Source organism: Pristiophorus japonicus, chromosome 11, assembly GCF_044704955.1.
Source record: "Pristiophorus japonicus isolate sPriJap1 chromosome 11, sPriJap1.hap1, whole genome shotgun sequence".
Lineage (NCBI taxonomy): Eukaryota > Metazoa > Chordata > Chondrichthyes > Pristiophoridae > Pristiophorus > Pristiophorus japonicus.
This window is the reverse complement of record NC_091987.1, coordinates 100,403,397-100,428,387: the sequence shown is the minus strand read 5'-3', so window position 1 is coordinate 100,428,387 and position 24,991 is coordinate 100,403,397. Positions and strand designations below refer to the sequence as shown.

At 44.5% G+C, this 24,991-nt stretch overlaps 1 protein-coding gene and 1 long non-coding RNA gene across 2 annotated transcripts; one reads left to right on the top strand and one right to left on the bottom strand.

Moving 5' to 3' along the window:
• Positions 1–1,525: 1,525 nt before the first annotated feature.
• Positions 1,526–2,269, bottom strand: LOC139275812 (uncharacterized). The gene is made up of 2 exons (XR_011595762.1): positions 2,192–2,269; positions 1,526–1,770 (listed from the first exon to the last, which is right to left on the bottom strand). It is a non-coding gene; the product is annotated as an uncharacterized lncRNA (long non-coding RNA).
• A 20,582-nt stretch (positions 2,270–22,851) lies between these two features.
• On the top strand, positions 22,852–23,259 carry LOC139275559 (potassium voltage-gated channel subfamily E member 2-like). The gene has a single exon (XM_070892729.1). The coding sequence runs from the start codon at positions 22,852–22,854 to the stop codon at positions 23,257–23,259; it is 408 nt and encodes a 135-aa protein (XP_070748830.1).
• The last annotated feature ends 1,732 nt before the right edge of the window (positions 23,260–24,991 follow it).

Below are 24,991 nucleotides of genomic sequence, written 5' to 3'. Positions count from 1 at the left end.
GAAGGGCCGAATGGCCTACTCCTGCACCTATTTTCTATGTTTCTATGTTTCTATGTAACAAGGAGGGTCAATGAGGATAGTGCATTTGATGTAGTGTATATGGATTTTAGCAAGGGTTTTGATAAGGTCCCAGATGGCAGACTGATCACGAAAGTAAAAGCCCATGAGATCCAGTGCAAAGTGGCAAGTTGGATTCAAAATTGGCTCAAAGGCAGGAAGCAGAGAGTAAAGGTTGATGGGTGTTTTTGTGACTGGAAGGCTGTTTCCAGTGGGGTTCCGCAGGGCTCAGTACTAGGTCCCTGCTTTTTGTGGTATACATCAATGATCTAGACTTGAATATAGGGGGTATGATTAAGAAGTTTGCAGATTATACTAAAATCGGCTGTGTGGTTGATAATGAAGAAGAAAGCTGTGGACTGCAGGATGATATCAATCAACTGGTCAGGTGGGCAGAACACTGGCAAATGGAATTTAATCCAGAGAAGAGTGAGGTAATGCATTCAGAGAGGGCTAACAAGGAAAGGGAATACATAAAATGGTCGGACACTGAGAAATGTAGAGAAACAAAGGGACCTTGGAGTGCATGTCCACAGATCCCTGAAGGTAGCAGGCCAGGTAGACAAGGCAGTTAAGAAGGCATTGTATTTATTAGCCAAGGCATAGAATACAATAGCAGAGGGGTTATGCTTGAACTGTATAAAACACTATTTAGGTCATAGCTAGCGTACTGCGTGCAGTTCTGGTCACCGCATTACAGGAAGGATATGATTGCACTGGAGAGGGTACAGAGGAGCTTTACGAGGATGTTGCCGGGAGTGGAGAATCTTAGCTAAGAGGACAGATTCGATAGGCTCGGTTTGTTTTCCTTGGATTAGAGGAGGGTGAGGGGAGACCTCATTGAGGTGTATAAAATTATGAGGGGCCTAGATATAGTGGATAGAAAAGGCCTATTTCCCTTAGCAGAGGGGTCAACAACAGGGGGCATACATTTAAAGTAATTGGGGAAGTCCAGAACCAGGGTACACAGTCTTAGGATAAGGGGTAGGCCATTTAGGACTGAGATGAGGAGAAACTTCCTCACTCAGAGAGTTGTTAACCTGTGGAATTCCCTACCGCAGAGAGTTGTTGATGCCAGTTCATTGGATATATTCAAGAGGGAGTTGGATATGGCCCTTATGGCTAAAGGGATCAAGGGGTATGGAGAGAAAACAGGAAAGGGGTACTGAGGTGAATGATCAGCCATGATCATATTGAATGGTGGTGCAGGCTCGAAGGGCCGAATAGCCTACTCCTGCACCTATTTTCTATGTTTCTATGTTTCTATGGAGAGTTGAAGAGGTTTAGGCAGGGAAATTTCAGAACTTAGGGCCCAGGCAGCTGAAGGCACGACCACCAATTGTGGAGCGATTAAAGTCGGGATGCGCAAGAATCCAGAATTGGATGAGCGCAGAGATCACACGATCCATTATGGAATACTGTATAGAATTAGGGAACCATACATATTTTAATTTGCAGTACTACCAGATTGGTTACAATTTATATTTATGTATATTTAATTTGTTACAAGAACACATTCCTCTAAGAGTTTAAAATTTATGACATGTTCAGAAGATCGAACTTGTACCAATAATGAATTACAGCCTTGATGGCCATGGACGAATGCATGCTGTCTTTCCCCCTGCTGTTTCCCCGTCTTCAGAATTCTTAACCTTCTTGCCGTTCTGTTGGCTTATGGTTAGCTTTACGGTGTTCTGGCTCCATCCTGTGGCCCTGGCAAATATAGCAAACACTTTGATTTGAAAATAAATTGTGATCACATCGGCTCAGGCAGTAAAAGCAAATAATAAAATTAGACATATACCAGCCTCGAAATTACCCTTGCCAACATCTGCAGACGATGCTTAACATGTCCATATGGCATTCGTCAGTCCACTGTTTTAACACTGCTGTTAACCTAGTTACTTTATATAGATTAACACCACCTTAGATTAGTAGATAGTAGAATTTCATATTAATGTGGTAAATTTTTGCATGCTCACATTGCCAACAGTAATATCTAGCTTCGTATGTTTTATTCCCCCCACCTCCCCCAAATCTGTCTTTGTAAATCTTTAGTCGCAAGTTTCTGAAATTGTTTTTACAATTGCCTAAACATTGCAAGTGGTTGAAAAAATTTGAAGGGCCTAATTACCTTCTCTTAAAATGGTGTTTAAAAGCCAAAGCTTTCGTTCATTCCTCGCAATCCTGTGGTATGGACTCAGGAAAAGGAGATTGATGTGTTTTTATACCCCTTCATCCTGGGAAGGGTACTGTGCCTATTTTGAAATAATGAGTCAAGTGTGCAAATAACCATTTGGCATTTTTTCCTGGCTGCCAGTTGATAGCTGAATAATTTGTTTGTGGAGGACGTAAAAGATATCCAAATGGAATCCAATGATATCATGAAGCATCCGAGTGGGACATATTGAGTGACCAATGTACTCAACACAATTGGACACTGAAAACATGCAAGATATCTTGGCCCATGACCAGGTCATAGACATCCCACTTGATGTGGAACAGAGGCTTTCACTCATACAGATTTACATTCCCATACATTTATATCATTTCACCGTAGTCCATGGATTACTCTATAGAGGACAGATGGGGCTAGACATTGGTCTGACAAATGAGTGCCCGAACCGTGAAGCCTGCAGACCGATAGAAATTGGTCCTTGGGACTCATCAGCAGCACTCCTGAGTGAAGAGATCAATGTTGAGTTGCATGCCTCCCCTGCCATGGCCCACAGGTAAGGCTCAGGAGGGGACATTGGAGCAGACTACGTGGGTTGGAGGTGGGGGAGATAGCTGCCCAGGACCCCCAAAAAAAGGACCCCACGAATTTAACAGTAGGTCCAACACAGATTGGGTGCAGGTAATTTTTGCACCTGTTTTATGTCCAAAAATCGGGCGAAATCCATACCAATTTCTACCCCATAATATTTAATCTAGTCTCGACTACATGTATAAGTAGACATGGTGCACCTTAAATTTTAGCACCTAAAATAAAGCTGCTTTCCTGGTACTTGAGTCAACAATTCACTGTAATTGTAACAAGGTGTTTTAAGGCAGCATTCTTTTTTGTTAATAACCAGCTGACTCGCTATTATATCAGTTTCCAGTGAGGGGTTGTTTTATTCCAAATTAGGACTGGTTTAATCACATTTTCACATTCCTGGAAAATGTATAATTTCCACAAGGCGTTTAGATCACTTTCAGGAAAACACACAGACTAGTTGGGCCGAATGGCCTGTTCCTGTCCTGTGTATTCTATGTAAAATGCACACTAGGCGACTGCTTTGTCCAACAACACAAGTGGACGGAATGGAGGAGCTTGGCAAAATGATCACCCAACTTGCATTTCAAATTGTATTAAATTAACTCTGATACCATGGTGCCAAGTCTCAGTTTGTGCTCTGGTCTCAACTTGTTGAATATGAGTGAACGTTGCTAGCTCTAACTGGGCCGCCAAATGGAACACTTCATACTAAGAACACTCTGCAGTGGAAGAGAAGGTAGCATAAAACAAACCTCTGCGACAGAGGCCCTCTCCCATTTTAGGAGATCATTGTCGTGGTCTTAATGATGCTAGAGTTGACAGCTGCCACTTGTTAAGATTAGTAATTACTCCTGTTGGTTTAGTAACAGGATCATAAGAACATAATAATTAGGAGCAGGAGTAGGCCACATGCCCCCTCGAGTCTGCTCCGCCATTCAATAAGATCATGGCTGATCTTCGACATCAACTTCACTTTCCCGCTCTATCCCCATATCCCTTGGTTCCCTTAGTGTCTAAAAATCCATCAACCTCATTCTTGAAACATAGAAACATAGAAACATAGAAACATAGACGCTTACAGCGCAGAAGGAGGCCACTTTTGGCCCATCCTGTCCGCGCTGGCTGACAAAGAGCCGCACGGCCCTTGATCAGCAGCCCTAAAGGTTACATATAATCCTATGAACAATAACGGAAAGGCAAAGGGCACCCAGCCCAACCAGTCCCCCTCACACAACTGCGACACCCCTTATACTGAAAACATCTACACTCCACCCCAACCGGAACCATGTGATCTCCTGGGAGAGGCAAAAACCAGATAAAAACCCAGGCCAATTTAGGGAGGAGTAAATCTGGGAAACTTCCTCTCCAACCCATCCAGGCGATCAAAACTAGTCCAGAAGATCACCCTGGCCGTATTCTATTCCCTGCAGTATTTACCATTATATCTGCGCCATCCAACAAAAGGTCATCCAGTCTAATCCCAATTACCAGCTCTAGGTCCATAACTCTGCAGGTTACGGCACTTCAAGTGCCCATCCAACCATCTCTTGAAAGTGGTGAGGGTTTCTGCATCCACCACTTTTCCAGGCAGCAAGTTTCAGATCCCCACAACCTCTGCGTAAAGAATCCCGCCCCCCCCCTCAAATTCCCTCTAAACCTTTCACCAACCACCTTAAAACTATTCCCCCTCATAATAGACCCCTCCACCAATGGCAATAGATCCTTACTATCCACTATGGCCAGGACCCTCATTATTTTGTACACCTCAATGAGGTCTCCTCTCAACCTCCTCTGTTCCAATGAGAACAAACCCAGCCCATCCAATCTGTCCTCATAACTAAGATTCTCAATTCCAGGTAGCATCCTAGTAAATCTCCGTTGCACCCTCTCTAGTGCAATCACGTCTTTCCTATAATACGGCGACCAGAACTGCATGCAGTATTCCAGCTGTGGCCTAACTAGAGTATTATACAATTTAAGCATAACCTCCTTGCTCTTATATTCTATGTCTCGGCCAATAAAGGCAATCATTCCGTATGCCTTCTTAGCCACCTTATCCACCTGGCCTGCTACTTTCAGGGATCTGTGGACAAGCACTCCAAGGTCCCTTTGTTCCTCTACACTATTAAGTGGCCTACTACTTAATGTGTATACCCTTTCCTTATTAGCCTTCCCAAAGTGCATCACCCCACACTTCTCTGCTCTGCCCACCTGACCAGTAGATTGATATCCTCCTGCAGCCCATGACTTTCCTCTTCATTATCAACCACACAGCCAATTTTAGTGTCATCTGCAAACTTGTTAATCATTTTCCCTATATTCAAATCTAAATAGTTGATATATACCACAAAAAGCAAGGGACCCAATACTGAGCCCTGCGGAATCCCACTGGAAACATCCTTCCAGTCACAAAAACATTGATCAATCATTACCCTTTGCTTCCTGCCTCCGAGCCAATTTTGGATCCAACTTGCCACTTTGCCCTGGATCCCATGGGCTTTAACCTTCATGACCAGTCTACCTTGTGGGAACTTATCAAAAGCCTTGCTGAAGTTCATATATACTACATCGTACGCACTACCCTCATCGACCCTCTTGGTTACCTCCTCAAAAAGTTCAATCAGGTTAGTCAAACACGATCTTCCCTTAACAAATCCGTGCTGACTGTCCCTAGTTAATTCTTGCCTATCCAAATACAGATTTATCCTGTCTTTCAGGATTTTTTCTAATAGTTTTCCCACCACTGAGGTTAGGCTGAGAGGCTGTAATTAGGCTGTAATTACTCGGCCTATCCCTTTTTCCCTTCTTAAACAAGGGTACTACATTAGCAGTCCTCCAATCCTCTGAGGACTGAAAAATGATGGTCAAAGCCTCTGCTATTTCCTCTTTTACTTTGCTCAACAGCCTGGGATGCATTTCATCTGGGCCTGGAGACTTATCTACTTTCAAAGCTGCTAAACCCCTTAATACTTCCTCTCTCACTATATTTATTTCATCCAGAATACCACATTCCTCCTCTATAGCTGTATCTGCATTACCTCTTTCCTTTGTGAAAACAGATGCAAAGTATTCGTTAAGAACCCTACCAACAGCATCCGCCTCTACACAAAGATTACAATCATGGTCTCTAATAGGCCCTACCCTTTCTTTAGTTACCCTCTTACTCTTAATATATTTATAGAACATCTTAGGGGTTTCCTTAATTTTACTGGTCAAGAATTTTTCGTGCTCTCTCTTAGCAGTCCTAATATCCTTTTTAATTTTGCCTCTTAACTTTCTATATTCCTCTAAAGATTCTAAAGTATTTAGCCATTGATATATGACATAAGCGTCTCTTTTTTTCTTAATCCTCCCCTGTAAGTTCCTAGACATCCAGGAGGCTCTAGAATTATTTTTCCCAGCCTTTTTCTTTAAGGGCACATGTTTGGCCTGAGCATTTTTTTTTTGGCGGGCGGGTAAGTGGAGCTGAGTCCACGGCCAGATCAGCCGTGATCTTGTTGGGTGGCGGAGCAGGCTCGAGGTTCTAGATGGCCTACTCCTGTTCCTAATTCTTATGTTCTTATGTTCTTATGTTCTTATTAATGTTGGGGAAGTCCAGAACCAGGGGTCACAGTCTAAGGATAAGGGGTAAGCCATTTAGGACCGAGATGAGGAGAAACTTCTTCACCCAGAGAGTGGTGAACCTGTGGAATTCTCTACCACAGAAAGTTATTGAGGCCAATTCACTAAATATATTCAAAAATGAGTTAGATGTAGTCCTTACTACTAGGGGGATCATGGGGTATGGCGAGAAAGCAGGAATGGGGTACTGAAGTTGTATGTTCAGCCATGAACTCATTGAATGGCTGTGCAGGATAGAAGGGCCGAATGGCCTACTCCTGCACCTATTTTCTATGTTTCTATGTTTCTATTGCTCATCTCCTCCTTGAATGCCTCCCACTGTTCCGACACTAATTTACCCACATGTAGCTTTTTCCAGTCCACAATGGCCAAATCATTCCTTAATTTAGAAAAATTAGCTTTTCCCCAATTCAGAACTTTTATTCCAGGCTTATTCTTGTCTTTATCCATAACCAATTTGAATCTGACTGAATTATGGTTACTGGCATCCAAGTGCTACTCCACTAATACCCCTTCAACCTGCCCAGCTTCATTCCCCAAAACTAAATCCAAGACCGCCCCTCTCGTGTTGGCCGTACTATATACTGACTAAAAAAGTTCTCTTGAATGCATCTCAAGAATTCCACACCCTCTATACTCTTCATGCTAATTTGTCCCAATCAATATTTGGATCATTAAAATCCCTTACTATTACTACCCTATGGTTTTTAGATTTCACAGCAATTTGCCTACATATTTTCTCCTCTATCTCCCTCCCACTGTTTGGGGCTCTATAATACACGCCCAGCAGTGTGATCGCCCCTTTTTTATTTTTCAAATTTGACCCATATGGCCTCATTTGATGATCCTTCTAACATATCATCCCTCCTCACCGCTGTAATAGTTTCTTTAATCAGTACCACAACCACCCCCCCCCTTTTTACCCCCTCTCTATCTTTTCTAAAAATCCTGTAGGCATGAATATTGCTCTGCCAAACCTGCCCCTCTTTCGGCCATGTTTCTGTAATGGCTATAATGTCATACTCCCAAGTGTCTACCTGTGCTCTTAGCTTATCCGCCTTATTCGCTATACTCCTTGCATTCAAGTATATACCATTCAGCACAGGAAGACCTCCTTGCTTACTACACACTAAGCCCTGTTTCCTCTGTCTTACAGATTCATTTTCTAGATTTTTGCTATCCAACTTCTGCTTTACTTCCCTCCCTTTTGAATTCGTTCTCAGGTTCCCATCCCCCTACTCAATGACTGAGCCTCCACAGCACTCTGGAGTAGAGAATTCCAAAGATTCACAACCTTCTTAGTGAAGAAATTTCTCCTCATCTCAGTCCTAAATGGCCGGCCCCTTATCCTGAGACTAAGCCTGCTAGTTCTAGACTCTCCAGCCAGGGGAAATATTTTTACCTAAAAATGAACACAATCCTGTACAACGAAACAGGTTCCCAATCAGTGTTACTGTCGATCATATTTCTTCAATGTTGACAGCGCTACAGTGACGGTGAGGAGGCTTGTGCCCCAAACTCTCACATTCTGTTAGCTGAGATTTTGGCGCTAGCACTAATGGTCAACTAATTGAGAAATAAACCCAAACAGTTGGACAATGCAACTGAAATTCTGTAAAAGCGTAACACTGATAAGCTGCTTTCATATCACCATTTCTAAGGTCACATTCTGGGAGAACCGTGTTCGTGAGCTCCTGATCTTTCTAGTTCTAAATCCGGCTCTCTTATTCTGTCAATGTACCTTCATGTTTATATTGTTCTGCAGCAGGAACTCTGGGTGAAGGTAATGTGAGGAACACAAACTGTAATATTAAAGTTTGAAAATTATTTTGTCATTTGGGCCTCCTTCTGTGCTGCAAATTTCCATGGCTATGGGGAGAGCATGGACCAGTGGGATTGGTTTAGGATTGCTCCAACAAAGAGTTGGCAGCGACATCGATGGGCCAGTTACCTCCTCTGTGCTTCAAATGGCTCTTCAGTCTCACAAATGAGGCAAGCACAGGATAACAAAGTCCATTATTAATTATATAAGTGTTTGGTCTTGTAAAAACCTCTCCTTTTTGTTGTATCCTTACACACTACTGTAAATCAACATGAGGCACATACTGGAGACAAGGTCACTCTGTGACCTGTACCTTTATTCACAGGACCAAGGAGTGATGACCCTGCGTGGGACCTCCCTTTATATACCTGGATGACCAGGTGAGAAGTGTCTCCCACAAGTTCACCCCCTGTGGTCAAGGTGTGCTTTTCTCAGGTGTATACAGTGTCCAGTGTTATTACATGAAGCTTACAGTTATGTGAAGGTTACATACATGACATCACCTCCCCCAACGTCTTTAGGTCAAAGATTGAGTCTTTCAGGCGGTCGATGCCCTCTCGTGGAGCGCCGCAGTTGGGGCTCTGGTTGTTGAGCCTTGGCATGCGTCTCTGTCACCTGTGATGATTCTGGCTCATCCGGGCTGGCTGCAGGGACTGTGCATGCTGCTGACGGTTCACTGCTCATTCACTGGCAGTGGTGTGGGCAGCATCTCATGATTTTCCTCAGGTTCCTCAGTGTCCATGCTGAACCTTTTTTTTACTTGGTCCAGACGCTTGCGGCATATCTGCCCATTGTTGAGTCTGACCACTATGACCCTATTCCCCGCTTTACCAATTACAGTACCCTCAAGCCACTTGGGTCCTACAGCGTGATTAAGAACAAATACAGGGTCATCGATTTCTATCCATCTCCCCTTTGAGTTACGGTCGTGGCACTCATTTTGGGACAGGCGCTTGCCCTCAACAATGTCTGACAAGATTGGATGAATGAGGGACAGCCGAGTTTTTAGTGTATGTTTCATGAGTAGTTCCGCTGGCGGGACTCCCGTGAGCGAGTACGGTCGGGACCTGTAGGCCAGCAGGAGGCACGATAGATGGTATTGAAGGGCGGGTCCTTGAATCCGGAGCATGCCTTGCTTTATGATTTGGACCGCACGTTCCGCCTGGCCATTGGAAGCCGGCTTGAACGGCGCTGTCCTGACATGTTTGATGCCATTACCCAACATAACTCCCGGAATTCATAGCTAGTGAAACACGGGCCGTTGTCGCTAACTAAGATGTCCGGCAAGCCGTGGGTCGCAAAGACCGCACGCAGACTCTCCACTGTGGTGGATGTCGTGCACGAACTCAATATGATGCATTCGATCCATTTCGAGTACACTTCAACAACAATGAGGAACATTTTTCCCTTGAACGGGCCCACATAGTCTGCGTGAATACGTGACCATGGCTTGGTGGGTCAGGGCCACGGGCTGAGTGGGGCCTCCGTGGGGGCATTGCCCAGCTGGGCACACGTCGTGCACCTGCGAAAACAGTGTTCCAGGTCTGCATCAATTTCCGGCCACCATACAAGTGACCGGGTAAAATGGCTTTCATAAGCACGATGCCTGGGTGCTCGCTGTGGAGTTCCCTGATGAATGCTTCCCTATCCCTCTGGGGCATGACTACCCAACTGCCCCATAGTAGGCAGTCGGCTTGGATGGAGAGTTCATCCATCTGTCTGTGAAATGGTCTGACCTCTTCAGGTCATGCTCCGTGTGCGGGCGCCCAATCCCCAGTCAGTACACATTTCTTAATCAGAGATAGGAGGGGATCTCTGTTTGTCCAGGTTTTGATCTGGTGGGCTGTGATGGGGGAGCCTCCACTGTCAAAGGCATCGATTGCCATGACCATCTCCATGCTTTGCTCCGCTGCCCCCTCAGTGGTGGCCAGTGTAAGCCTGCTGAGCGCGTCAGCGCAATTTTCGGTGCCTGACCGGTGCCGTATGGTGTAGTCATACGCAGCCAGCGTGAGAGTCCATCGCTGTATGCGAGCTGACGCATTGGCATTGACAGCTTTGCTGTCGGACAACAGGGATGTTAACGGCTTGTGGTCCGTTTCTAACTCGAACCTTCTGCCAAAAAGGTACTGGTGCATCTTTTTCACCCCGAAGACACATGCGAGTGCTTCCTTTTCAACCATCCCATACCCGCTTTCTGCTTGGGAGAGCGACCTGGAGGCATAAGCCACAGGTTGGAATTGGCCCTCATCATTACTCTGCTGCAACATGCACCCAACCCCATAGGATGATGCATCGCATGTCAAAACCAATTTCTTACAGGGGTTGTACAGGGTCAATAATTTATTAGAACAAAGCAGGTTCCACACCCGATTGAAAGCCCGTTCCTGACAGTCCCCCCAAAACCACTCGCAACCCTTACGCAGGAGCACGTGTAGTGGCTCCAGCAATGTACTTAAATTCGGTAGAAAGTTCCCGAAATAGTTCAATAGTCCCAGAAATGAATGCAACTGTGATGTGTTGCCGGGCCTGGGCGCGCGATGGATCGCCTCCGTTTTGGATTCGGTGGGCTGGATCCCGTCTGCGGCAACCCTCCTGCCCAAAAACTCGACCTCTGGGACCAAAAACACACACTTGGACTTCTTTAGTCGCAAGCCTACCTGGTCCAGTCGGCGTAGCACCTCCTCCAGGTTGTGGAGGTGTTCCTCGGTGTCTCGATCCATGATAAGGATGTCGTCCTGAAATACAATTGTTCCGGGGATGGATTTGAGCAGACTTTCCATGTTCCTCTGAAAGATAGCGGCTGCTGAACGAATGCCAAACGGACACCTGTTGTAGACAAACAGCCCCTTGTGCGTGGTGATGGTGGTCAGTAGCTTGGATTCTTCGGCCAGTTCCTGAGTCATGTAGGCCGAAGTGAGGTCCAACTTGGTGAACAGCTTGCCGCCTGCTAGCGTGGCAAAAAGATCCTCCGCTCTCAGAAGCGGGTATTGGTCCTGAAGGGACACTCGGTTAATGGTGGCCTTGTAGTCGCCACAGATCCTGACCGAGCCATCCGTTTTTAGGACAGGGATGATGGGCTTTCCCAGTCGCTGAATTCAACGGGCGAAATTATGCCCTCTCTTAGCAACCTGTCCAACTCACTCTCAATTTTCTCCCGCATCATATACGGCACAGCTCTGGCTTTGTGGTGCACTGGTGTGGCGTCTGCGGTGATTCGTATCCTTACTTTGGTGCCTTTGAAAGTCCCGACACCAGGTTGAAATAATGACTCGAACTTTTGTAGGACCTGTGAGCATGAACTTCGCTCCACAGATGAAATGGCGTGCACATCCCCCCATTTCCAGTTCATCTCGGCTAGCCAGCTCCTCTCCAAATGCGCGGGACCATTTCCCGGGACAATCCAGAGTGGCAGCGGTTCTGAGATCCATGATGTGTGACCACCAACATTGCACTGCCTAGCACTGGAATGATCTCTTTGGTGTACGTCCGTAATTGTGTGTCAATGCGTTCTAGTTTGGGTCTGCTAGTTCTGAGTGGCCATAGTTTCTCGAATTGTTGGACACTCATAAGTGACTGACTGGCTCCTGTGTCCAGCTCCATGTGTTTAACTCTCATCATCATAGGTGGTGTTTTTGTGTATGAGCTGTGGATGTTTGCCACCTGGACCCGCTGAACTTCAGCGTCCATTGCTGTGACAGCCACAGCCGCTCCCAGCCAGTGTTGTGTCCTTACACAATATAGCAAATCAACATGAGGCACATACTGAAGACAAAGTCACTCTGTGACCTGTACCTTTATTCACAGGACCAAGGAGTGATGACCCTGCGTGGGACCTCCCTTTATATACCCGGCTGACCAGGTGAGGAGTGTCTCCCACAAGTTCACCCCCTGTGGTCAAGGTGTGCACTTCTCAGGTGTATACAGTGTACAGTGTTGTTACATAAAGGTTACAGTTATGTGAAGGTTACAAACATGACACTTTTGGTGCTCCAGTGAGAGGAATATTTTGTGTGTGGGGTTAGAGCTGGTATTATGTGTGAGCACTGTGGACAGTGAGTAGCAGAAATGGCAGCAGTTGGATAGTGTGTGAGGGAGCGGGGAATTTCAGGGCTTTACTTTGATTGCTGTATGTGAATGAACAAAATTGATTTCAACAAAAAAGGAGTGTACTATAGACCCCCAAGCAGTCAAAGAGAGATAGAAGAACAAATATGTGGGCAAATTGCTGTGAAGTACAAAAGCTGTAGAGCTGTAATAGTGAGGGATTTCAACTACCCTAATATTAACTGGGAAAAAGGTAGTGTGAATGGTACAGAGGGTGCAGAATTCCTAAAATGCATTCAGGAGAACTTCTTTAGCCAGTATGTAACAAACCCAACAAGGGAGGGGGCAATCCTGGACTTGGTTTTGGGGAACATAAGATCATAAGAAGTAAGAAATAGGAGCAGGAGTAGTCCAATTGGCCCCTGAGCCTGCTCCACCTTTCAATAAGATCATGGCTGATCTGATCCTGGCCTCAACTCCACTTCCCCGCCCGCTCCCCATAAACCCTTGAGTCCCTTACCAATCAAAAATCTATCTATCTCCACCATAAATATATTCAATGACCCAGCCTCTACAGCTCTCTAGGGCAGAGAATTCCAACGATTCACGAACGTCTGAGTGAAGAAATTCCTCCTAATTTCTGTTTTAAATGTGTGATCCCTTATTCTGAAACTATGCTCCCTAGTTCTAGATTCCTCCATGAGGGGAAACATCCTCTCTGCATCTACCCTGTCAAGCCCCCTCAGAATCTTATACATTTCAATAAGATCACCTTTCATTCTTCTATACTCCAATGAGTATAGGCCCAACCTACTCAACCTATCTTTATATGACAATCTCAGGAATCAACCTCGTGAACCTTCTCTGAACTGCCTCCAATGCAAGTGTATCCTTCCTTAAATCAGGAGACCAAGACTGTATGCAGTACTCCAGGTGTGGTCTTACCAACGCCCTGTACAGTTGGAGCAGGACTTCCCTTCTTTTATACTTCATCCCCATGCAATAAAGGCCAACATTCCATTTGCCTTCCTGATTACTTGCTGTACCTGCATGCTAACTTTTTGTGTTTCATGCACAAGAACCCCCAGATCCCTCTGTACTGCAGCATTTTGTAATTGCTCCCAATTTCAATAATAATTTGCTTTTTTATTTTTCCTACCAAAGTGGATAACCTCACATTTTCCCACATTATAGTCCATTTGCCAAATTTTTGCCCACTCACTGAAAGGACCCAAGTTTCGGGTGGAGTTGCTCCAATTTTTTTGGAGCAACTAGTTTAGTTTGAAGTATCTTAGAAATCGCATTTAGTTTGCTTCAGTTCTAGTGAGTTAGTTTAGTTTCGTTTTAGTTCAGTTTTTTTTCTCAAAAGGGGGTGTGTCCAGCCACTTAGAAACATAGAAACATAGAAAATAGGTGCAGGAGTAGGTCTTTCGGCCCTTCCTGCCTGCACCACCATTCAATAAGATCATGGCTGATCATTCCCTCAGTACCCTTTTCCTGTTTTTTCTCCATACCCCTTGATCTCTTTGGCCGTAAGGACTATATCTAACTCCCTCTTGAATATATCCAATGAACTGGCATCAACAACTCTCTGCGGTAGGGAATTCCACAGGTTAACAACTCTCTGAGTGAAGAAGTTTCTCCTCATTTTAGTCCTAAATGGCCTACCCCTTATCCTAAGAGTGTGTCCCTTGTTCTGGACTTCTCCATCATCAGGAACATTCTTCCCGCATCTAACCTGTCCCGTCCCATCAGAATCTTGTAAGTTTCTATGAGATCCCCTCTCATCCTTCTAAACTCCAGTGTATAAAGGCCTGTTTTACAAATTTAGGCAGTGAAAACTTACTCCAAACTAACTTAGAATGGAGTAAGTGTCCACTTTTGTGAGTTCTGAAAAACCTTACCTGGAGTTAAGTTCAGTGCAGGCACAGCCAGAGACGGGGGGTGGGGCTGGGTGGGAAGCATTAAACACAAAGGACTAAAGCATTAAACACCACTTAAAATGGCCTAAAACCTCTTGCAATTATATTTTGTCTTATATCTGCTGAGTGAGGACAGTTGTTTCTCTTTTTATAAATAAGCAAGTGTAGGCTACCGGCTGAGGCAGACACATCAACATCAATTGGGGGCGCGGGGGGACGGCAATGGGAAGGGAAGTTAGAGGATTTTCCAAAGCACTAAACACCTTCACAACAACATTAAAGAAGCATAAGTACATTTAAAGCACTAAGCACTAAACAAAGCACAAAAAGTAATAAGCAATTCATTAACAAATAAAAAAAGAAGGAACCCTGCATCTAAAGCACCAAGACCAAAGTAATAAGCAACCAATCAATAACAAATAAAAAATAGAAGTCCTACCTTTATGTGAAGGGAAGGTGTTTCTGTCAGCCTCTCTCTGTGTTTCTGTCCATGTCTCTCTCTTGTCTCTGTCAGTGTTTCTGTCAATGTCTCTGTCAGTGTCTCTCTCTCTGTCAGTGTCTCTGTCGGTGTCTCTGTGTTTCTGACAGTGAGGGGTGGGGGGAGAGGGGGTGGGGGGGGAGGGGCAGGAGGAGGGAGGGGGTGGAGGGAGGAGGAGGGAGGGGGAGGAGGAGGGGGGGAGAGGAGGGGGAGGGGCTGAACGGGAGGGAGGGGGCGGCTGAATGGGAGGCTGAATGCGGGGGAGGGGTGAACGGAGGCTGAACGCGGGGGGGGGCGGTGAATGGAGGCTTAACGGGGGGGGGGGGGCGAGGGGGGGTGAAATCAGGGAAAACCGAAAAAAAAATTATAAATACATTAAGAGCAAGAGGATAACTAGAGAAAGAGTGGGGCCTATTAGAGACCATAAAGGAAATCTGTGTGTGGAGGTGGAAGATGTGGGTATGATTCTTAATGAATACTTTGCATCCGTTTTCACAAAAGAGAGGGACAATGCAGACTCTGCAATGAGGGAGGAGGAGTGTGAAATATTAGACAAGATAAATATAGTGAGAGAGGAAATATTAAGGGGCTTAGCAGCTTTGAAAATGGATAAATCCCCAGGCCTGGATAAAATGTATCCCAGAGAAGCAAAAGAGGAAAAAGCAGAAGCTCTGACCATCATTTTCCAATCCTCTCTGGCTACAGTTGCAGTGCCAGAGGACTGGAGGACTGCTAATGTTGTACCGTTGTTTAAAAAAGGAGAAAGGGATAGACCGAGTAATTACAGGCCAGTCAGCCTAATTTCAGTGGTGGGAAAATTATTGGAAAATTCCTGAGGGACAGGATGAATCTTCATTTGGAAAGACCTGGATTAATCAAGGACAGTCAGCATGGCTTTGTCAAGGGAAAGCGTGTCTGACTAACTTGATTGAATTTTTCAAGGAGATAACCAGGTGGGTCGATGAGGGCAGTGCATATGATGTAGTGTGTATGAATTTTAGCAAAGCTTTTGATAAGGTCACACATGGCAAACTGGTCACGAAAGTAAAAGCGCATGGGATCCAAGGCAAAGTGGCAAGTAGGATCCAAAACTGGCTCAGAGGCAGGAAGCAAAGGGTAATGGTTGATAGGTATTTTTGTGACTGGAAGGCTGTATCCAGTGGTGTTCCACAGGGCTCAGGCTCAGGAATTCACACAGCTCAAGAATCATGTCTGTCAACCTGAGGCATGAGTTCCTTGGCTATTGTTCCAGCTGATTACTTGAGAGCATGGAAAACAAACCAAAGTAAAAACATTGTGATCAGCTAACAGATTGATGAAGACTACTTGAAAAGCCAGTGGTAAATATGAATTATTGTACAGTAAACATTCAACACTCACTATGTTAGATTAAACTTAAAATTTAATATGGCCAGAGTCCCTTGAAGGATCGCGGCTTAAAACGTGTCATGAATGATGTCACCAGACCCACTCCATCTCATTGGGCCGGGTAACGCACTGGGCGAGTTTAATAGGCCCCATTAAGGAAAGTTCATTTACTACAGTGAAATGGAGCCAATAGCGGAGTCGGGACCTACCATGGACACTGGCCACACCGGATCCACCAAGGTAAGGAAAATTCTGGCCAATGCGTAGTGGAGGCCCCAATACCAATTTTCTGACAGCAATCAGTCTATTGTCATTTGAAAAGCGGCAACGTGTAATTGTAAGTGGCACGAGTGCCCACCCCATTTATGCAAATGACCACAACCCCAGGATTTGAGACTGGGTCAAAACCTGAGCAGATTAGCAGCCGGAATTCCCAAACCACTGGACTGGCAGTGGAGTAGGGCTCAAGGAATTTCCGGATCCTGAACCTTTCCTGCTTCAACAGGCTACCAGTAAGAGGAGGCTAACTCATTCAATTCTGGCGTGAGAGAATCAGGGCAATGAACACTTAGCATGAATGTGGATATTTATAGAGTGATTAGAATGTGGAACTTTCTACCACATGGAATGGTTGATGAGAATAGCAAAGATGCATTTAAGGGAAAGCTAGATAAGTAAATAAGGGAGAAAAGAATAGAAGGTTATGTTTATAGGGTTAGATGAAGTGGGATGGGAGGAGGCTTGTGAGGAGTATAAATGCTGGCATAGATTAGTTGGGCTGCATGGCCCTGTTCCTGTGCTATAAATTCGATGTAGTTCGATATAATTTTGTATGAGGCAGTTCAGTAACAATTCCAAACTGAGGCTTCATTCAAACATTCTTGCAGGCCAACCTAGCGTGGATTTGAGGGCTTGTAATTCATGGGCCCTCCTCCACTTTGGGCCTGTTCTCTTACGTTATTTGCTTTCTTGTTGTACAAGGAAAAACGCAAAGGTTCATTTCCTGCCTACATACATTTGGGTGCGTGCTGTGCAGGATTTTATTATGTGTCAGGAACTGACCATGCACCATGCAGCTTGGTTGCGTAGTAGTGAGTTACTGTATAAGCTCTGTGAAGACATCAGTATTATCTAAAGTTGTCTATGGGCTCGTTTCGGGTCCACAATAAAAGTGTAACAAGTTTTGATAGGCAACATTTTATGCCATGCATACTTGGGCCATTTACCTGGTATGAGGCATTGTTGAGTAGAAGTATCTCAGCAGTTTTCTTACAGTCTGGCATCTTCTGGATCTCTAACATCACCTGACTCCGCTCCTGTCCCAGCTCATCTGCTTCTGAAACACTCGCCCTGCCTTTATTACCTCATTCTACCCTCCGTAAACTTGAGGTCATCCAAAACTCTGCTGCCCGTGTCCTAACTCATGTCAAGTCCCGTTCACCCATCACCCCTGTGCTCGCTGACTTACATTTGCTCCCAGTTAAGCAATGCCTAGATTTCAAAATTCTCATTTTTGTTTTCAAATCCCTCCATGGCCTCGCCCCTCCCTATTTCTGTAATCTCCTCCAGCCCTACAACCCTCCGAGATATCTGCACCCCTCCAATTCTGCCTTGTTAAGCATCCCCAATTTCAATCGCTCCACCATTGGTGATCTACCTTCAGCTGCCAAAGCCCTAAGCTATTGAATTCCCTGCCTAAACCTTTCCACCTCTCTAACTCTCTTTCCTCCTTTAAGACGATCCTTAAAACCAACCTCTTTGACCAAGCTATAGGTCATCTACCCTAATATGTTTGATAAGGTTCCTGTGAAGCATTTTGCTACGTTAGAGGTGTTATATAAATACAAGTGGTTGTTCCCATGTCCTGCAGGTACTGTACACAGCATTGGCTCTGGCCTCCACCTCAGGTTAGGTATGCTGCATTACCATCCCCTGGGAAGAGTGCCTTGGAGTGAGGTGCAGGGCAACCCTCCTTGCATCCACCTTGCACAGCAGCAGCTTTGCTTTGCCACTCATCACATAACCTGGGCTCTATTTTCCACCTTTAGTTTGGTGGCCACTTCATTTTTGTCACCCACTTCTTCTGGCCCACACAAACTTGCACAGACAGACAAAAAAAATTCTGAGTCCACATAACCGTTGCAAAGTCAGCCAAAGCATTTTGACCCCACAGATAGCATAATGGTTGCATTACTAGTCTAGCAATCCAACGACCTGGACTAATAATTATATAATTCTATGATTCTATACAAATATTTGAAAGTGAAACAATCGCTGGGCTATGGGGAAAGAGCAGGGGATCGCGACTAATTGGGTAGCTCTTTCAAAGAGTCGGCACAGGCACGATGGGCTGAGTGGCCTCCTTCTGTGCTGTGTCATTCTATGATTCTAGGTGTGCATTCCACCGGGATAGCAATCAGAACCGGGAAGCTTGGCTGAGGTTTTGCCCCTCCTTCGTCAAGTGGAACTGAGGCCAACTGTAGTAGCCCTACTGAGAGGCCAGCTAACTGGGCACAGAACTGGGATACAAGCCTGGGGCCTCTTTGATCTCAAGGCTCTGCAGCACATCAGGTGGTGCATTCACTCATTAGAGTTTGTGTAACATTTGATTATCTAGTTGGTAGCAGATTAGATATTATATTTAAGATATGTTTATAATGCAGTAAGTAATTTTTGATCTGTTTATAAATGGGTTGATCATTCCCACTAAGTCAAGGTGACTTGGGGGAACAGCTCACTTAAAGTCTGCGCTGCGCAGTAAATTTGATATTGCTTCAGAATTTAGACTTCCAGGTCTTCATGGTAACTTTACATAAAGCAGCTTGAAACCTGGTGAGTATGTAACATATATATATATTTAACTACCTGCTTCAGCAATGAATGCAGGTTGCTCTATGTTTTATTGGCTAGTCTCAAGTTCAAAAGAGATTTTGTGCTTAAGAAGTCAGGTCTGTCCATTGTCTATTGTATCTTTTATTATATTTACTGTCGGTGCTAGTTGTACGGTTATTATTTACTCTGTAGAGAAAATTGTTTCCTGAATTTAGCTATTAAAAGAAGAAATACGAAAACCTGTTATCTGACTGTCTCAAGCTATTACCAAAAATGCTGAGCAAACAGGGTATAAAACCGCCGGCTGCCATACAGTTTTATTACTTTATTATTTGGAAATAAATTAAAATAATAAAATTGTTTAGGACTTTTGAAACATTTTGATCAGGGATGTTCAAACTACTGTCCGCGGGCCATGTCTAGCCCTCAAACCCTGGCTATACAGATTGTGAAACCCAGTGAAATGAGTTCTATTTATGTTTATATTTCCTACTGGCTGGTGCATCCTCTTTGAATTCTATACACCTGGAGGTTGCAAAACACTGCTCCTCATGCTACTATTTCGTTGGTGAATAAATCCTAAATTGGAACATCAAGTTTTATTATACATAGTAATTACAGTACAGAAAAAGGCCTTTCGGCACACATTAATCTGAATGTTAAAGAAAAAAAGAACTTGCATTCATAAAGTCCCTTTCACAACCTCAGAACATTCCAAGGATTTTTACAGCCAATTAAGTAGTCGCTATGGTAATATAGAGAAACGTGGCAGCTAGATTGCACAAAGGAAGGTCCCACAAACAGCCTAGAGTCACGTGATCAGACAATCTTTTCTTAGTGATGTTGGTTGAAGAGTAGGTATTAGCCAAGACACCAGGAAAACCGCTCTACTGTTCTACAAATAATGCCATGGGAACTTTTACATTTACCTGAGAGAGCAGTTAGGGGCTCACTTTAACATCTCATCTGAAAGGTAACAACTCCGACAGTGCAGCACTCCCTCAGTATTGCACTGAAGTATCATCCTAGAATAAGCACTCGGGGTTGGGGGGCTTGAACCCACAACCTTTGGACTCAGGCGAGAATGCTACCACTGAGCCAAGGCTGCCACCTTAATTTTAATGGAATACATGGCCTATGAGGCTCAAGACATCCTTCACCTTGATGAGTAGAAAATCGCCCTCCCCCGCATCCCCCCTACACACACACAAAATTTATTTTAGATGGTCCCTTCTCATTCGGATAGTCCGTCTTCAGATCCCAGACTCAATTGTTATTTCACTTTGGTTGCTCTTTATAGGTGAATTCTTGAAGGGAGGAGGGAAAAAAATCACTGGCGAGATTACTTTATGATGGCAGCCTCGGTTTAATGCTCAAAACACCCTACCTGAAGCAGTAGGAGGACAGCATAGAGACAGAGACGACAGCTAAAAAAAAAAACTTAAGTGATGGCCTTTCTCAATAGCTTCATGAGTAAGTGTACTGTGTGGTGTGGCACTGAGCCATGCATCTAGAATGGTCCCTCGTCTACAGTGAGTTATTGGATCTCAATCAGGGCAGTGGCCAGGAGACAATAATTGGCATCAGTGTCCCTGGGGTAGGGAGGAGATAAATTAAGCAGGGTTCTCACTCCTGATCATTCCAATTAATTTTGCAAGGTACTGCTGGTTAATTTTAAGAATGCATATATTGACAGCGCTATTGCCGGCATGAATGGAGACGGTTGGGTAATTCCCCCGTCAATCACGCCTGGAGACCGCACTGCTGTGAGTGACTGGGATTGATTTTACGCACATAACTTATATTATGTAACTAACCTCCACTCACTGCACTTTGTTGCAGAAATAATCCCACCAAACTTGGGAGACTCTGTATCAATATTTTGGTCCACAGCACAACAATACTGCCTACTCCTGTGTGAAAGCCAACAGTGTACTTGGGATTGTGTTCAGTGCTTGAATTCCTTTAGTTATCATAGAATCATACAGCTCAAGAGGAGGCCATTTGGCCCATCGTGTCTGTGCCGACTCTTTGAAAGAGCTGTCCAATTAGTCTCACTCCCCTGCTTTCACAATAGCCCTCCAAATTTTCCCTTTCCAAACATATATCCAGTTGCCTCTTGAAAGTTCCTATTGAATCTGCTTAAATAATTCAAGTATTAACAGCACAGAATCAGACCATTTGGCCCGACAAGTCCATGCTGGTGTTTATGCTTCACACGAGCCTCCTCCCACCCTACTTCATCTAACCCCATCAACATATCCTTCTATTCCTTTCTCCCTCATGTGCTTACCTAGCTTTCCCTTAACTGTATCTATACTATTCGTCTCAACCATTCCCTGTTGCAGCGAGTTCCACATTCACACCACTCTCTGGATAAAGAGCTTTCTTGTAAATTCCCTATTGGATTCAATGCTTCCACCACTGCATTCCAGAACATAACAAATCATTGCTTAAAAATTGTTTCTCCTCGTCTCATGTCTGTTTCTTTTGTCAATTACTCGAAATTTGTGTTCTCTGGTTACTGACCGTCCTGCCATAGAGTTATAGAATCGTTTATCTATTAGGGCCCCGCTGATTTAAAAACATTTTTTAAATTCGTTCCTGGGATGTGGGCGTCGCTGGCAAGGCCAGCATTTATTGCCCATCGCTAATTGCCTTGAGAAGATGGTGGTGAGCCACCTTCTTGAACCGCTGCAGTCCTTGTGGTGAAGGTACTCCCACAGTGCTGTTAGGAAGGGAGTTCCAGGATTTTGACCCAGCGACGATGAAGGAACGGCGCTATATTTCCAAGTCAGGATGGTGTGTGACTTGGCGAGGAACTTGGAGGTGATGATGTTCCCATGCGCCTGCTGCCCTTGTCCTTCTAGGTGGTGGAGGTTGTGAGTTTGGTGAGTTACTGCAGTGCATCTTGTAGATGGTACACACTGCAGCCACGGTATGTCGGTGATGGAGGGAGTGAATGTTTAAAGTGGTGGTTGGGCTGCCAATCAAGCTTTATCCCGGATGGTGTTGAGCTTCTTGAGCGTTGTTGGAGCTGCACTCATCCAGGCAAGTGGAGAGTATTCCATCACACTCCTGACTTATGTCTTGTAGATGGTATAAGTCAGAAGGTGAGTCACCTGCTGCAGAACACCCAGCTTCTGACCTGCTCTTGTTGCCACAGTATTTATGTGGCTGGTCCAGATTATGATTGTGTATAATACAGTCTACTGCTAACTAGCTGGGTGGTACTTTCCACGGTATGGAAAAAAACCCAATCATTCCATTATGCATCTGCGTGCAGCAAGTCAACTGACTGGAATGTGTAACTGCCGTCAGAAGACAAGGCCGAGGGTAGGATCTGTGTTTCCATTGTCCTTGCTAGAGGAGAATAGTGAAAAAAGAAAAGAAAGACTTGCATTTATATAACGCCTTTCACGACCTCAGGAACTCCCAAAGCGCTTTACAGCCAATGAAGTACTTTTTGAAGAGAAGTCACTGCTGTAATGTGGGAAACGCAGCAGCCAATTTGCGCAAGCTCCCACAAACAGTAATGCGATAATGACCAGATAATCTGCTTTTTAGTGGTGTTGATTGAGGGATAAATATTGCCAAGAACATCGGGGATAACTCCCCTGCTCTTCTTCAAAATAGTGCCACGGGATCCTTTACATTCTCCTGAGAATGCAGACAGGGCCTCGGTTTAACGTCCCATCCGAAAAACGGCACCTCCGACAGTGCAGCACTCCTTCAATACTGCACTGGAGACTCAGTCTAGATTTTTGAGCTCAAGTCCATTGAGTGGGCACTTGAACCCACAACCTTCTGACTAAGAGGCAAGGCTGACACATAGTGGGAAGGGGAGGGAAAAGAGGGCCTTTATGCGCAAAACAAATAAGAGGGAAAGGAGCTGGAATACTAATCAGAATTCCTTCTCAATTTATTTTCCAACAGGACTGGTGCAATGGCAGCCATTGACACAAACAGCTCGGAACTGTCGAACATAACCCTGATATTTGAAAAGTCCTTCCTACAGTTTTACAAAGACTATTTGGCTCAACAAAAGAAGGCGGCAGCCTTGAATAAAATCCTCCAGGAAGAAGATTTTCAATATGCTTATATGTACATACTGGTAATATTTGGCATCTTCACTTTCTTAATTATTTGCATGCTGGCCAGCACTGTGAGCTCAAGAAGGCAGGAGCACGGGGAAGACCCATACCACATGTACATCGCCAACAATATAAAGAATGGGAGGAGGGAGAAGACTTTAAACTCAGATTTTGAAAAGTTCTATATCAATGAAAGTTTGGCCAAAGCTCTGCAGAACCTATCGGACCAAGATGACACCGTGACATTCCAATATTATTGACTTTTGGCACCAAATACCACTCGACGAATAAATGACTCCTCTTACTGTGACACGATGAATTGAAATAAGAAAACAAAGATAAGCTGTTAGTTTTGTGCAGTAAATTCTGCTTAAGAGCAACTAGAATCTTTCAATTAAAACAAAATCTCTTGATGGGGAACTATCTTCAAGTGAACAGCCACACCTCAGTTACATATTAAATCATCCTAAAAGGGACCTGTACAGTGACTGGTGCCTCCCAGCTCTTTCGCACACACATGCTTTATCCTTTAACAACCAGCCAGCGGCAGCCTAGCAATAGAAATTTGGGTAGAATTTTCCCTGTAGCATGAACACAAATTCCATTTCCTGTAATATTATCATCAGGAAGTAGAATTCACTGAAGAGGCAACGGGCCAAAGAAGCACTCCGCTCCCCCCACCCCCGCACCACCGAACCCCTCTTGCCTCCCCTCCCCCAGTCATGAAAGCGCAGAGGTGGACTTTTATGATCTTCCTCCAGGAGAATTTATAGGGCATCGATTTTAAAATGGGTTGGGGTTGAGGCAGGTACAGTGCGTGTGAGCCCTGAAGTGGATGGTGAATATGGGGAGTCCGAGAATGTGGAGGCTCGGCTGATCTTAACGGCCAGTCCTCATTACCATCAAACCTCTCGCTGACCCGCTCAGGCCTCTGACTAAAATTGCAGATTTGGGTCCTGATGAAATCACGGGGTCCTGATCTCTAAATATAAAGAGGACCCTATGGGTGTCCTGCTCCCTTGCTGAAAATGGCAGGATAACATCGGAGCATGGCAGGAAGGCAGCGGGATCAGAGTGGGTAAATGACTGGCCTCATTTTAACTGCTTCCGCCCCCACCCCCACCCACCGTTTTCTGATAGTTCATATCAGGCCCGGTTTCTAGATTGCTTCCAACTATTAGTTTTAAAGCTTAATACCCACGGGGAGAGTTGGGGACTGAGAGACTTCAAAGTACAGATAACTTCCTTGACAAGAGCTCCAATTATGTGCCAATTCAGACCCATAAATTTTATTCCTTTAACTGGAATTACTCATCAAAAAATTTTCACTTCCAGTGCGTGCATTGATCCAGAACTTTGCACACAGAGCAACATGTTTTTCAGGAGAATAACCTTTAGACCACCATACAGCACAGTAAACTTTCAAAATAGCATTAGAATTATTAGAGAGATTAATTACACAGTCAGCGCACGGGATAAAAGGGCACGAGATCACTTCAGCTCATAAGGCTGCTGTAAAAGAAGTTTGAATAGTGCCATAGAAATCGATGGGCAAATATCCAAACGCAGAGTGCTCGATTTTAAATTAAACTTGATCTTAAATTGAACAGTTGCTCTTGTTGGACTTGCTTTTAAGGGAAATCTTCCTTTGGATCTTACCAAATCTTATGCTTCACAGCCAATTGTGTGATTGATTTGTGCCACTACAATGCTTCACAATCAGATTACATTCCTATCATTCAAGTACAGATTGAAAAGACGCTTTTAAATAAATGAAGTAATAGATAAACTGCTGTGAGGCCCACTTCAACCTCTCATTCCGATTTCTTTTTGTTTAGGCTTAATGCACCAAGATAAGGAATCAAAATGTCAGCAAGGAGCCAAATAAATTTCCCAATGTCAACCACTTAATTGTGCAATTGAGTTATTCATTAATTACTTAATATAACAAAGAGGCTGTTACCAAAGTCTTGACTCTGATGTGTCACATTG